We start from the raw sequence: 14,309 nt of genomic DNA on the forward strand, positions 1-14,309 counted from the left end.
CCAACATCAGGGTCTTTTCCAGGGAGTCTTCTCTTCTCATGAGGTGGCCAAAGTATTGGAGCCTCAGCTGCAGGTATTCCTTCCAGTGAGCACTCAGGGCTATTGCTAGCCTTACCGTCCATGGATTTGTCCAATCCTCTTTTACAGCCATCTCAATTGGGGACCAACTATTGCTGCCTCCTGCAGAAGCAAGTTCCACAGTTTATGTGCTGTGTGAAGAAATACCTGCTATTTATCTGTCCTGAGCATTTAGCTTCATTGGATGTCAAAAAGTTATATTGTTATTATAAGGGGGGGGTTATCTTTACCTTCTTCATGCTATTTAGAATTTTATTGGTTTCCGTCATGCCAGCACCTACTCACCTTTTCCGTAAACATAAAAAAAAACCTCAAATGCTGCAACCTTTCCTCATAGGAGAATTGCTCCACCGCTTCAATCATTTTGTCTGCCCTTTACAGTGGTACCTTGGGTTACATACGCTTCAGGTTACATACGCTTCAGGTTACAGACTCCACTAACCCAGAAATAGTGCTTCAGGTTAAGAACTTTGCTTCAGGATGAGAACAGAAATCGTGCTCCGGCAGTGCGGCAGCAGCAGGAGGCCCCATTAGCTAAAGTGGTGCTTCAGGTTAAGAACAGTTTCAGGTTAAGAACGGACCTCCGGAACGAATTAAGTACTTAACCCGAGGTACCACTGTACTGGGTTTCCCCCCAACTCTGCAATATCCTTTTGGAGGAGAGGTGGCCAGAACAGTATTCCAACAGTATTCCAAATGCATTTACACCATAGAATTGTATAACAGCATCAAGATACGGTCACTTTTATTTTCAGTTCCTTTCCTGCCTGTTTCACAGCTGCTGCATACTAGGTCGATGTCTTTATCAAGCTATCCACTATGACCTTAACTCCCACCATGTTTAACAGCCCTTACTCCCATGCAAGTTTGCAGAGGACTGAAGGTTTCTATTTCAGCCAGATGCAAATACCAATGAACTCAGCTATGCTTTTTTTTGTATCACTGCAACAAATAGTTCTGTAAATTAGGAATGAGGAACCTGTGGCCCTCGAGAAGTTGTTGGACTGCAACTCCCATCAGCTCTGGCCAGCATGGTCAGTGGTCTAGGATGGTGGAAGTTGCAGCCTATTAGCAACTGGAAAGCTACAGGTTCCCCATCCCTGGTGCAATGAAAATGCTGCGATGTTGTCTGCCTCTGGTGAAGAGATTATGATCTTGTTTGTTTGTTCCACTTGGTTGATTGATAATGAACAGCAGTCATCAACTGATCTGCAGTTTGCTGAAGCTGCTTGATGGCTAGGGGCTAAGAAATTTTTCTTCAAGGAGCATAACGGCTGTTGAGCATACTGAACATGTGAACAGCATCTAACAACCCTTAACAACTCTTCATTATGTCGTCCAGCAGAGTTTTTCCGGGTTGTATGGTAACTCACTGTGACTTGTTTGCAAAGCATTTTGAGGATAAACTCACTTGCATCCGCCAAGACCTTGACTCTGCTGTTATAGCAGATGAATCTCATGGTGCGTCCAGAGCATAGTCTAGTCAGCTGGTAAGGCTTGAGGATGTGGACAAGGTGCTTGGATCAGTCAGGGCAACCACTTGCGCTCTAGACCCCTGCCCCTCTTGGCTGATAAAGCCACTTCCGCCCTTCGGAGGAGGTGGAGTTGCAGGCTTCACAGCCCCACCACGCGTGCGGTGGCTGGAACACAGCTCCTGCGCAATTGGGGAGATTCCCAGCTGTGTCACCTCTTGGCCAGCCAATCAGCTGGCTCTGAGGGTGTGGCTTGCCTTATTTAAAGCAAGATGCGGTCGGGGATCTCCCTCTTTGCCGCTTACCAGCTGTTCCTGCTTTTCCCACCCTCCTGCCCTACAATGTTTTCGTTCTTTGACCTTGCTAAGGACCGTGGTTGGTCGCAGTTGAGGGGCCTGGTAGGAATTTTTCCACTTGGCAAATTGGCACCAGCCACTTGGTTTTTGCCTACCTCATAGCAAATCATCACAACTTCCTTGGTATTGGCGGTTAGGCATTGGTATTGCTCTGTAGATGGAAGAGGGGAGGTTACGCCATCACCTGCCCCGCATATTGAAGGGTAGTCCGGTAAAGGATTCCGGGGTGTGTGGCCCTGTCCAAAGCCTGGGGAGGTGAGGGTCTAAGGCGGTGGTCGGGGGGGGGAGTTCCTAGTTGATGTGCATCAGCAGGACTCCCCCTACTGGTGGTTAACAATTCCCAGACTTCTAGCAGACGGGCTGAAGTCGGATATAGTTGGTTAGGACCAATGCCTAAGCCAATAGTGCTCATCACCTGTAACCAATAAAAGTTGTGGCCTTATTTAGCTCATTAACCTTAATAATTGTGTCATATGTCATTATTTCCACTGGGGGGGGCGGGAACTCACCACGCGAAAACCAGCAGGAAGGGAACAGTTGGCTGGGCCAGGGAGGTGATCAATGCCTCTTTATGAGAGAGGGTGGTCCCTGCCTGTCTGAAGGAGGCAGTGGTAAAACCGTGCCTTAAGAAACCTTCCCTGGATTCAGAAAACCTAACTAACTACCAGCCAGTTGCTTATCCCCCTTTCCTGAGCAAGGTTCTGGAGTGAGTGGTCGCAGACCAGATCCAGGCACTTTTGGAAGAAACTGATTTCCTGGAATGGGGTTTAGGCCTGGTTTTGGCACAGAAACTGCTTTGGTCGCCTTGTATGATTACGTCTGTTGAGAGAGAGACAAGGGAAACATGCCCCTGTTAATTGCTCTTGACCTCTCAGCAGCTTTCAATACCATCAACCATGGTATCCTTCTGAAGCGACTCTCTGAACTAGGGGTGGGTGGCACTGCTTTGCGGTGGTTCCAGTCCTACTTGGATGGTCGTCCCCAAAGGGGGTTACTTGGGGAGTGCATTCAGCTCCATGGAACCTTCAATGTGGAGTTCCACAGCCCTCAATCCTATCCCCCATGTTGCTTAACCTCTACATGAAATCACTGGGTGGGGTTATCCAGAGGTCTGGAGTATGTTGTCAGCAGTATGCTGATGACACTCAGCTCTATTTCTCCTTTACATCTGCAGGTGGAAGTGGACAGTGAAGTGCTGGACCAGATTCTTGCCTCAGTAATGGACTGGATGAGAGCCAACAAACTGAAGCTCAATCCAGCTTGAACTGGGGTGGTTCCCTAGACCAGATGGCTGGGAGATCACCTGTTCTTGATGGGGTTATACTTCCCCCGAAGCAGCAGGTTCACAGCTTGGGGGTCCTCCTGGATCCTTTGCTGTCGCTTAAGGCTCATGTGGCCTCAGTGGCCCAGAGCACCTTCCATCAGCTTTGGCTGGTGGCCCAGCTACGCCCCTGTCTGGACAGGGATAGCCTAACTACTGTTCTCTATGCTCTGATAACCTCAAGGTTAGATTACTGCAATGCGTTATATGTGGGGCTGCCTCTGAGGACGGTTTGGAAATTTCAGCTGGTGCAGAATTCCGCTGTCAGGTTGCTCATCGGAGCAGGACAGTTTGAGCATATTACACCAATCCTGGTCCGACTACACTGGCTACCATTTAGTTTCCGGGCCCAATTCAAAGTGCTGGTTTTGACCTATAAAGCCTTAAATGGCTCAGGACCACAATAGCTCAAGGACCGCCTCTTTCCATCTGAACCTACCCACACCCTGATATCATCTTCTGAGGTCCTCCTTCGTGTGCCTCCTCCTTGAGAGGTCCGGAGGGTGGCAACTGAGAACGGGCCTTCTCTGCAGTGGCTCCCCGTTCATGGAATGCTCCCCCCAGGGAAGTTTGCCTGGCGCCTTCATTATACACTTTTCAGTGCCAGGGGAAAACGTTCCTTTTTAAGGCCTTTGGTTGATCTGATTTACATACTATGCCCTTTTAAAATGTGGCTATTTGGGGGGGGGAGTTATTTGGGTTATTGATTTTATTTTGATTTTACATATTATGATCTTTTCTGTGAACTGCCCTAAGATCTCTGGATATAGGGCGGTATATAGATACAATAAATACCGGTAAATTCAGGGAGTGAGATAGAAATTCCTTCCCCAGTTTGATCCAACAGAGTAAGCCCAGAAAAAGAGAGGCTGAGATCAAAACTGAAATTGTACAATTTAATATCGCTCAGAACTGAATCCCCAAGGATTACATTCTGTATGCCAGCTTGGAACTCGAGCTCCAAACTAAAACATTTCAGGCATTTGAATGGGAAAAGCTGTCAACTGCAATAAATGCAGAAAATGGTTAAGATGGGAAACCTCATCAAAAAGAGAGGGAAACCCAGAGAGAAACTCAAAACAAAACTGAGTTTAAGCAGCAGGACCAATTCATTCTCCTTGCTAAACCAATGACCAAAAAAATTATTGATTGGACTGCCTAGTGCTGGGGAAATTGAAGCCAGAGGGAAATGCTGTTATACTTTTTCCTAAGCTTTAGAAGGCTTTGCATAATGACAATGGGGCAGCAAGGTGGGGTGGGAGATGAAAGATCTTTCTAATGAGATCCATATTGCTCCTTGTCAAATATAACAGCATGCCCCAAATAGTACATCTCCTCTCATTTTTGCATATTCTGCTTTTACAGACTCCATAGCTAGGTCCTCTTGTACAACTAGGGCTATTACACAGGCACAGCAAACGTTTTCATGCCACATATAACTCAGCTGGCATAGGCTGAATATTCACCCAGTTAAGACCATAAGAAGTGTCAACTGGATCAGACCAATGGCCCATCTAGTTCAGCATCATGTTCTTACAGTGGCTTTCACGTGCCCATGGGAACCTGACAAGCAGAGAGTACCTAGATGTAAGAGCACTCTCCCCTCCTACAATTTCAAGCAAAGGGTTTTTGAATTGCCATTGCGCCTGTTGGTTTGGCACGATCCAGTTTCATTCACAACCTCGCCGCCTCCTCTTCTTAGCAGTAAAAATTGCAATGATAATAGGTTTGCTCCATTTCCTTAGAAGGAAAAAGCACTGGATGCTTAAGAGTAGTCCCCAACCCACCCATATCTATATTGTTGTTGTTTAGTCATTTAGTCGTGTCCGACTCTTCGTGACCCCATGGACCAGAGCACGCCAGGCACTCCTGTCTTCCATATCTATATATTTACAAATATATATGAGTTGAGCATGGAGGGAGAACACAGGCACTCAGACAGCACTACTCTGTGACTCAGTATCACTTTCCCCCAAAACAAACAGCATCTACATAGTCCTCCTCTTTAAAATAATAATAATAATAATAATAATAATAATAATAATAATAATAATAATAATAATAATTTTACCACACCCTACTGACTGGGCTGCCCCAGCCACTCTAGCTTCCAACATATATACAAACAGAAGAAAACATTAAACCTGAAAAAGCTTCCCTATACAGGGCTGCCTTCAGATGTCTTCTAAAGGTTATGCAGTCAAACCTTAGTTCCTGAATGGCTCCGTTTTCAAACATTTCAGCTCCCGAACGCTGAAAATCTGGAATGTAATGCTCTGGTTTTCAAACATTTTTGGGAAGCTAAATGTCCAATGCGGCTTCCACTTGAGTGCAGGAAGCTCTTGCAACCAATCGGAAGCCGGGCCTCGGTTGTCAAATGTTTCGGAAGCTGAACGGGCTTCCAGAACAGATTATATTCAACAACCGAGGTTTGACCATATAGTTACTAATCTTCTTGACATCTGATCGGTGCCTCTGCCTGGTTGCCTGTAGCTTCACTTCTCACAGTGAGATAACCACCAGAAGGCCTTTGGAACTGGATCTCAGTGTCTGGGCTCAACGATGGGGGTGGAGACTCTCCTTCAGGTATACTTTGCGAAGGACCTTTAAAGGTCAGCACGAACACTTTGAATTGTGCTCCGAAACATACTGCCAATGTAGGTATTTCAGGTATTTCAGGACTGGTCAACCAATCCCAGTTACCAGGCTAGCTGCTACATTCTGGATTCCTCCTTCCGACCACCAGCACAACTGAACTCTCTGCCTCCTGTGCTAGCAATATTGCCATTCTCAACTGCTTTCCCAGACCTCATTTTGCAGGGCACATCATTCCTCAGTAGCCACCTGAGCCATCAGCGCGAGTGAAACAGCATCTCCTAGGCTAGCCATCAGCAGCCATTTGAGCAAGCAGCTTCAGGTAGCTACAGAAACATCAGCTGACACCACATATGCCCAACTTAGAGCTGCAGAACTGGCATTTTGAAGAATTTTCATTCCACACTTGTAAGTAACTGATATTTTAGTGTGACGGCTCCTACACTTCGGAACTCCCTGCCCATTGACATTATCCTGGTGCTTCCGCTGTACAGTGGTACCTCGGGTTAAGAACTTAATTCGTTCTGGAGGTCCGTTCTTAACCTGAAACTGTTCTCAACCTCAGGTACCACTTTAGCTAATGGGGCCTCCCTCTGCCGCCGGGCGATTTCTGTTCTCATCCTGAAGCAAAGTTCTTAACCCGAGGTAATATTTCTGGGTTAGCAGAGTCTGTAACCTGAAGCATCTGTAACCTGAAGCATCTGTAACCCGAGGTAGCACTGTATTCTTTTCAGCACCTGCTAATACCGTTTCAGTTTAGGTGAACCTACTCAGACCAGTAAAGACAAATAGCCTGTAATTTTGGCTTAGAAATGTATACTTCTAACTGTTGATTTTATTCATTTTGCTTTTTGTTATAAGCTGTTTTTAATGTCAATTTTAATGCATACTTCATATTCTTTACAAACCACTTCCCAGAGGCTTATGTACGGTTGAGCGGAATGCAAATTTCATTAAGTAAATAGCTACCCGATAGTGAAAAATCAAGACGGGGGGGGGCGGGGACTCTTCACTTGATGCGATGCTACAGAATTTTTCATTATAGGACTATTTGTCTCAGCCAAACAAAAGGTTTAGCTGTTCCTCACTGGGGGTTGCTCCATCTTCGACATCAGTCCTAAGAAGTATCACTTGGTGCAGATACCCAAACCAAGGCAGCCACTGGAGGCACAGAATGGTCAGGAGCATTGTCTCATTCCGTCTGGAAGTAGAGTGACAATTCTATGTTTGGCAACCTGCCCAGCTGCAACTCACTGGGGGAAGAGGGGTGGAACCAACACAGAGGAGCACCATCAAAGAAGAAGCTCTGCAGGCAAGCACGCCAAAAAAAAACAAGATTAAAATAAAAAATAAAAACGCCTTACAAGGAGTTGCTTTCCTGCTCTACAGTTCCTCAGGGAAGAAGACAGGCAAGCTCAGACAAAACCCAGGTTTATCAAGTGAAGTTGAGGACGAATACTGTTAATAAGAGGAACATCTGGTGTGAAAGCTGAGCTCAAATCTGTACGTGTTCGCAACATGCAAAGGATCTCTGCCTGGCTTGCTGCATTCTTCTAATAAGTAGCCTAGGCTGTGTACAAATTACACACTTTACTCCTCAGCCAGTGCATTCCCACTGCTAGTTCTTGAAGCTGCATTTACGATAGCCGCAAACCAAAACAGTCCTGTAGTTTCCTGAGAAATAATGCTGTTTGGTGCATTTTCTCTCTCTCTCTCAAACCAGCTTCAATCAGACTATAAAGCTTAAAGCCACATTCACTTTGTACTGAAATCAGGTGTGTACATTTGAGATACCCATTGTGCATTTAGAAATGTGCACGCATGTGCAGATGACAGCTTCATGAATAGCAGTTCTGGAGATGGGGCTGCAGTGGCAAAGAAACCAAGCAGGTCCTGAGCACTGGCTGAAGACAACCCTGCTCTGATGTGTATAACACCGTGAGACCATCTCTTGAACCACAGCAGGAGGAAACGATCTTGATGCATTCATCTCAAGCCCTTAAGGTGTACATAGTCCTGCAGTGTAGGCTCATAGGAACAATCCAGACAGTTTTGTACTTTGCATTTTGAAGTGGAGTAAACAGATGCTAAGGGGCAGTGGCATCTTTGAAGGCGGGTTCAGGAACTCAGGTGCAAAATACCAGGGAGAGTAGGAAGAATTTGTCCACTTTTTTTTCAGCAGATCAACCTGATTTGACTTTTTCAAAGCTGCTTGTGGATCACAGCAGTACTAGTAGTTGGATCACACATTTCTCCAGATTTCCAGTCCCAAAATATGCACACAAAAGTAGGTATACTGCATTTATAAAGGGCGTGCAAAATGTGTATGTTAGTGGGGAGGTGTACTAGAAAGAGGTGAAATGCAATGAAGAAAGAAGAGTACCTACAGAATACCTACACAATTTACTTGTAGCTTTTTCATGGGATAAGGGAGAAATTTGATTTAGTTTGCATTTAAAGGTGACTCTATCAAATTTGCACTTTTTGGAATCATCCAAGAACCAAAGCACACTCATCTACTGAAATTTATATTTATTTCAATTTTGTGCTGCACTCCTCCAAACAATGTTTACCCCCGCTCCCCAGGCATGTATTAGGTAAAAGTGTGCATAAAAATAATTATGCTAGTAAAAATAACACAGAAATCCATTATATTAGAGGAGAACTTGCTTGCAAAAATGTGTGAATCTGTCAAAACTGCATACAAAAATGTGTTTATTAAAAGACATTCGCACAAGAATGTTGAAGAATTTCCATGAGGATTTAAAAAACAAACAAACCACCACATGTTCGTAAATTGCTGCAGAAATGTGGAGAACTGAATTTAAGATTCGAAAAACGAGAAACTGAGAGAACCGGCATTGACAGATCCTTCCATCCCTAATTGCAGGTATTTTGAAGATGAAGATGAAGTCAAGTGGTATGGGTGCTGAGTAGGTTATGCAGGTCTCTTTGCTGTGCAGAATTTTGGAGAGAGAGAAATATTAAAAGTACCTCACCAGAGCTGCAAATGAGCAGACAGAAAAATGCAAGTTGTTACAAAAGTAGGTTTGTTTGCTTCCTGAAAGCACATCTTTTCCTTGAAATTTTTTTGCAGGGTAACATTTTCTTGCAACCCCAAGAGAAACCAAGAGATGCAGCTTCTACCCTGTGCTTGCTCTTCTTTTGCATCATTTGATGCCCACATTATGTAACTAATGATATGGAGGCTAACCACAGAGCCTAACCAAGCGGCTATGCTAGAAAGACAAAGATTAGCAGCAATCCTCCAGTAGGAGGCGAGGAAAGAGGCAGAAGATCAGGCCTATTGACCGGGGCCCTGTGAATTTTATCCCATTAAAACTATGTATTAGATTATGTTCACCAGATTTAAAAATGCAATTAAGCATCAGGCAGAGATTGATTGGAGATGTGAAAACGTTTATTTGCTAGGATAACGAAATATCCAGAGGTCGCTATTTTCTAAAGAAGTAGAAAATATGCTATTTGCTCCAGTGTACAAAGTATTTCAAGAAGCGGTAGATGGGGCTTGTCAACCTGGGAAGGGAGCCCATCTAGGAGAAGGAAAGCTCTGATCCTAACCCTCCACTGCCTTGCAGGAGATCTTCAGGAGAAGAAAAGGCCAAGGAGTAAACACTACATAAATCCAGAATGGAGTCCCTAAAATGGTTGGATGGTGCCTTGTGTGCTTCCTTCTGGCAACTCCTGCAACCAAGCTGGTGCCAAATGCATTGCTTTCCTTTCCTTTGGACCACAGCAGTGAGGCAGAAAGCAGGATGTTGTCATCTGGGCATCCCAGGACCTCCATAGACACTGCCCAGGTTTGCACCCCAGGGGTATCACTTCAGTGCTGCCCACACAGAGTTTTGACTTCACCCCTGTAGGTGCACTCCATTGTCTCTCAAGACAGATGGATGTCAATCACAATTTAGTGCTGGGGTGGGGAGCTGTGGGTCTCCAGCTTCCATCAGCCGCAGCCAGCAGGGCTGGACGTTGGCAGCATCTGGAGGCTGTGTCTTCACCCCTGTTCTGTGTTGTGGAATTTGTGCTCATTAGACAGTGCCAAGGTGCTGGCAAAAGGAACCACAGTCGAAAATTATTGCTTTCCATTGACACTGTGGTTTCCAGTGCTAAGAAAACCTAAACAAATAAATGGATGGGAAGGAAATTCAAGAAATGAAGCAGCAGCACTTGCCTTCCCTGCACTCCAGAGCCCAAAACATTTATAAAATGTCATTAGAATTTATGTTTCCAGGGCAGCTAACAGAGGAGTAAAGGAGAAGTGCAATGCAATTACTATTATTATTAATGGCAATGATTCATACAAACATAACAAATTAAAACAAACGAAAGCTGTTACTGTCCGTCCAGAGAGACAGTAAAAATCAAACTGCTCCAAGTTAAAATTGCTCGTGTTAGCAATAACAGTGTGTATCTTGTTTGTTTGTTTGTTATGTTACTTAGTTTATTTAATATATTGCTTTAATAAAATATTGTTTTTTTAAAAAAGAGGAAAAGGCAGAGTGGGTATAAATAAAATAAAATATCGCTTGATGCAGTTTCATAGTGCTGGACCCTCAAGTCCCTCTGGGAAGCTGACGTTTACCAATATCTGGAAATGCTGCAGGTTCCCCATCCCTAAATGCAAAGTCAGGTTATTTCCCAATAACCAAGCAGGTCAGGTCATTTCCCTCCACCAAAAACAGCTATATCAAAAGAAAGCACTTTTCAACGTATTTGTTCCTGGAATAACCTTAATTATTCCAGAAGAATGGGAGTTCTTCTGGGAAAACTATCTACAACATGTTCTGTTATTGTACAGTCCATCATGCAAGGACAAGGAACCTGTTGCCATGATTAAAATGCACCTTTTTATTTTATTTTTTAAATGTTTTAGTAAGTTGGCAGCCCTAATACAGTGGTACCTCGGGTTAAGAACCTAATTCATTCTGGAGGTCCATTCTTAACCTGAAACTGTTCTTAACCCAGTGGCGTAGCATGGGTTGTCAGCACCCGGGGCAAGGCAAGTAATTTGTGCCCCCTAACCCATGGATTTGCGCCCCCTAACCCGTGGATTTGTGCCCCCTAACCCTAACCCCCAGATGTGTGCGCCCGGTGCGGCCAGCCCCCCTGCACCCCCCACGCTACGCCACTGTCTTAACCTGAGGTACCACTTTAGCTAATGGGGCCTCCTGCTGCTGCCGCGCCACCACCGCGCAATTTCTGTTCTCATCCTGAAGCAAAGTTCTTAACCCAAGGTACTATTTCTGGGTTAACAGAGTCTGTAACCTGAAACGTATGTAACCTGAAGCGTCTGTAACCCGAGGTACCACTGTAAGCAGAAGCACTAGCACCTTGTGCATTTCCACTCCAAACTGGGTTTGTAACACTGTGATCCTCCAGCTGCTTTTAGACTCCAACTCCCAGCAGCCCCAGTCAGCATGGGCAGCAGTCAAGGATGATGGGAGTTGCAGTCCACCAATTGCTCGGGAGTTCCACACCCATGCCCTAATGCAAGCAAGTGTTTTGATCTTACCTGTAGGAAAGCACATAAATACCAGCATAAATAAGCTTGTGTGGAATTACTGAAATATATGGTAGCCGTGCAGAAATAGCTGCTATAATGATATTCCTATAAGAACTTTAGATGGGGAGTGCGGGAACCTGCTATCATAAATGCTAATAATAAAACAGATCTCCGCTCCCACCCCTCCTGCTAAAATATGTCCAGCAATAGAAACAACAACAGAATACTTTTGAACCTCTCAGGTGAAGGTTTAGGAAGGGAAATATGGGGAAGCGACACTGAATTGAGTGCAACTGGAATAACTAAGGATCTTCAATTAGAAATATGTGCAGTGGCTCAAATTGTGCTTATAAATTAAGAGCAACCATCCCCCAAGGGCAACCAAACTCACGCACATGAGAGAGAGAAATGGGGTGGAGGGAGAAAGAAGGAAAATTAGAAAGCATATGGTGGAACGCTTGGCTGTCTAACTAGCCAGCCTAGCTAATCCCTCCGCCTCCCCGTATTCTTAAAATAGACAGATGGAGCCTTTTGACATCTTGAGTACTGACATCCCCGGGCTGCATTAGCGCTGCCTCCCTCAAAGATTAAATTCTAAAGGCTGGGAGGGGGTGCATGCCCCCACTGCCATCACGCAAGAGATTTCAGGCTCTTAAGAGAAGCACTTCGTGTTCGTACAATCACAACATTGTCAGATAAGCCGGGAGCTCAGGAGAAAGCGCTCATTCTTTCATTCTAAAGGGCGGGTCAGCACCCAAATCTCCCAAAGGACCACTTTGAGAATGAGAACCAGGGAGTCAAGCCCACATAATTTCAAGAACATTTAGAATGTCAGGAGTTCGATCAGACTGCTCCCAATCTCTCCCTGAATCTGCTATACACTTCTCATTCCATTCACAATTATTAACGTGCGTGCATTCAGTTAAGCTGTTAAGGCAAAGGCAGCGAAAGCTCTGCCCTCCCGAGATGTTGTTAGACTCCAACTCCCATCAGCCCCCGCCAGCAAGGCCAATGGCCAGGGACGATGGGCGTTGTAGTCCAGTAACATCTGGCAGGCCATTCATTCCCTATCTCTGATTTAAGAGTTGCACACTTTCCTGAGGGCCTGTGATGAGTTGTATTTTAAAGTCTGGAAGAATACGAACTAAAATACAGTCGCGCACGTACGCAAGCACACTAATGACAGCTGCGATCCAGTCACACGCGAAATTCAAAATGTGTGCCAGGATCCACTAGGGTCCAGCGAGCTCTGGGATACTGAAGAAAAGGGACCTCTCGTGTCCGGGATCGTGTACACCTCCCTCAGAAGAAGCAGAGCACGCGACCTCAAACTTTTCAGGGGTTGGAGGGGCGGGGCATCGCGATCAGAGGGGGTACTTCCAAGTAGGATTCCGCCCGCAATAAAACCCTTGTTTAGAACATTGTCTTATTCCCACACCCATTCTTCCCGCGGTTGCAACACCCTCCTGCCCTGAGCTTTCCGCGGCGTAAGAGAGAGAGAGAGAGAGAAGAAAGGTGCGGGGGCAGCGCTGTGCCCGGCGCGCCATCAAGAACCCCACCCCCATTTCTTTCCTGGGGGCAAAGAATAAGCAGATCGTCTCCCGCACCCCCGGCCTCGCAAGGGAGGACCCGGTCCCTTTTGCTGCATGAGGCTTTCGCCTCCCCTGAATCCAGGCTTATTCCAGCCAAGCCCTCTCCCCGGCCGAAGCCACTGATCCAAATTCCTCTCCAGCGCGCTCCTCCCCTCCCTGCCCCGGTGCCGGCGCTACTCACATCCAGCGGGTCTCCCCAGGTGCGTCCTGCCCTCCCGCGGCACCTTCTGTGGTTCTCCGAGCTCCGCCCTCTCTGCTGCCCAGCCCTGCCTCTCCAAGCAAGCCAGTCGCCGCCCATCGGCCTCCCCAGCCGCTCAGCGGGCGGAGCGGCAACCAGGCGCCGAGACCCACCCACGCACCCACCCTGCCTGCCTGCCTGCATGCCGCCCCTTCCTCCCCCTTCTCAGTGGCGGACCTACATTTTGGGGACCCTGAAGCTTGAACTCTCATGGGGGCCCCTTCATAACCAGCAACGAGGTCTGGGTAACCACTGTTATCTTCTTCAATGGGGTTGTAACCATTACAACATCTGTGCTTACATGCTCTCAAACTTTGGGATTGTTGAAATACATACGACAAAAAAATCAATTTGAGCCATGCGACTCAAATTGCGTACACGGGACTCATTTTTTAAAGCAATGTGGACTAAGGTCTCTTCTGGGGACCCTCCAGGATTAGGAACCCTGAAACTTAAGCTGCCTTCGTTTCATACCACCCAGGCTCCTGCGTATTCTGCAGCAGGCTTGAGTTCCCCCTCTCTTCCCCTCCCTTCCCCCGCGCTCAGATTAAAAAAAATAGGCAAGAGCATACTTGACCATGTGCAGAGTGCTTTTCTCTCTCTCTAAAGCGTTACAGGGTTTGCCGATCAGGAAGTGGAAGGAGAGGCTTCCAGGTCACAGAAAGGGAAGAAATGAACAGACAAGGGTGGCAGTGGTGGAGAACTGGAGGCATCTGGAAAACTAGCAAGGCAGTGGGTGCTCAAAGTACCCAAAGCCAAGGGGACAGGGAGTGACTTATCTTTCATGACAGCCCGCCTTAGCTACTGTTGTTAGAAACCTGGGAGTGGGAGATTTGACAAAAGCTGGAGGGAGTCAGGGGTTGTGTTGCTGGAGTACACCTCTAGGGGTGAAGTCAACTGTGCCTGCAGAGACTGGTCATTCAAAGCTGCTGCTTCCCATGTTGTTTTTGATGCGTTAGCAGCACCAAAGTGTCTTCTCTGGGCAGGGGTGAAGCTACTATGAAACTAAGAAAGCTTAAGTTTCAGGGCTCCTAATCCTGGATGGGCCCCAAAAGCAACTTCAGTCCACACTGCTTGAAAGATTTGTGTCCAGTAGACACAATTTGATTCGCACAACTAAAATTGATTAG

General features: G+C 46.2%; 1 protein-coding gene across 2 annotated transcripts in view; it reads right to left on the bottom strand.

Moving 5' to 3' along the window:
* The window catches only part of KIAA1210, a 58,021-nt gene extending 44,790 nt beyond the window's left edge, over positions 1 to 13,231 (bottom strand). The window contains exon 1 of one of the 2 annotated variants that reach the window (XM_083595698.1): positions 13,123 to 13,231. Coding sequence is in view for 1 of the 2 variants with exons in the window: in XM_083595695.1 (XP_083451821.1) it covers positions 13,123 to 13,124 (2 nt within the window). In the remaining variant the exon portion in view is untranslated. The remainder of the gene's footprint in view (positions 1 to 13,122) is intronic. The other variant, XM_083595695.1, reaches the window with a different exon arrangement.
* Positions 13,232 to 14,309: the final 1,078 nt, after the last annotated feature.

This window comes from Podarcis filfolensis (assembly GCF_964270895.1).
Source record: "Podarcis filfolensis genome assembly, chromosome: Z".
In the NCBI taxonomy this organism is placed as follows: Eukaryota; Metazoa; Chordata; class Lepidosauria; order Squamata; family Lacertidae; genus Podarcis; species Podarcis filfolensis.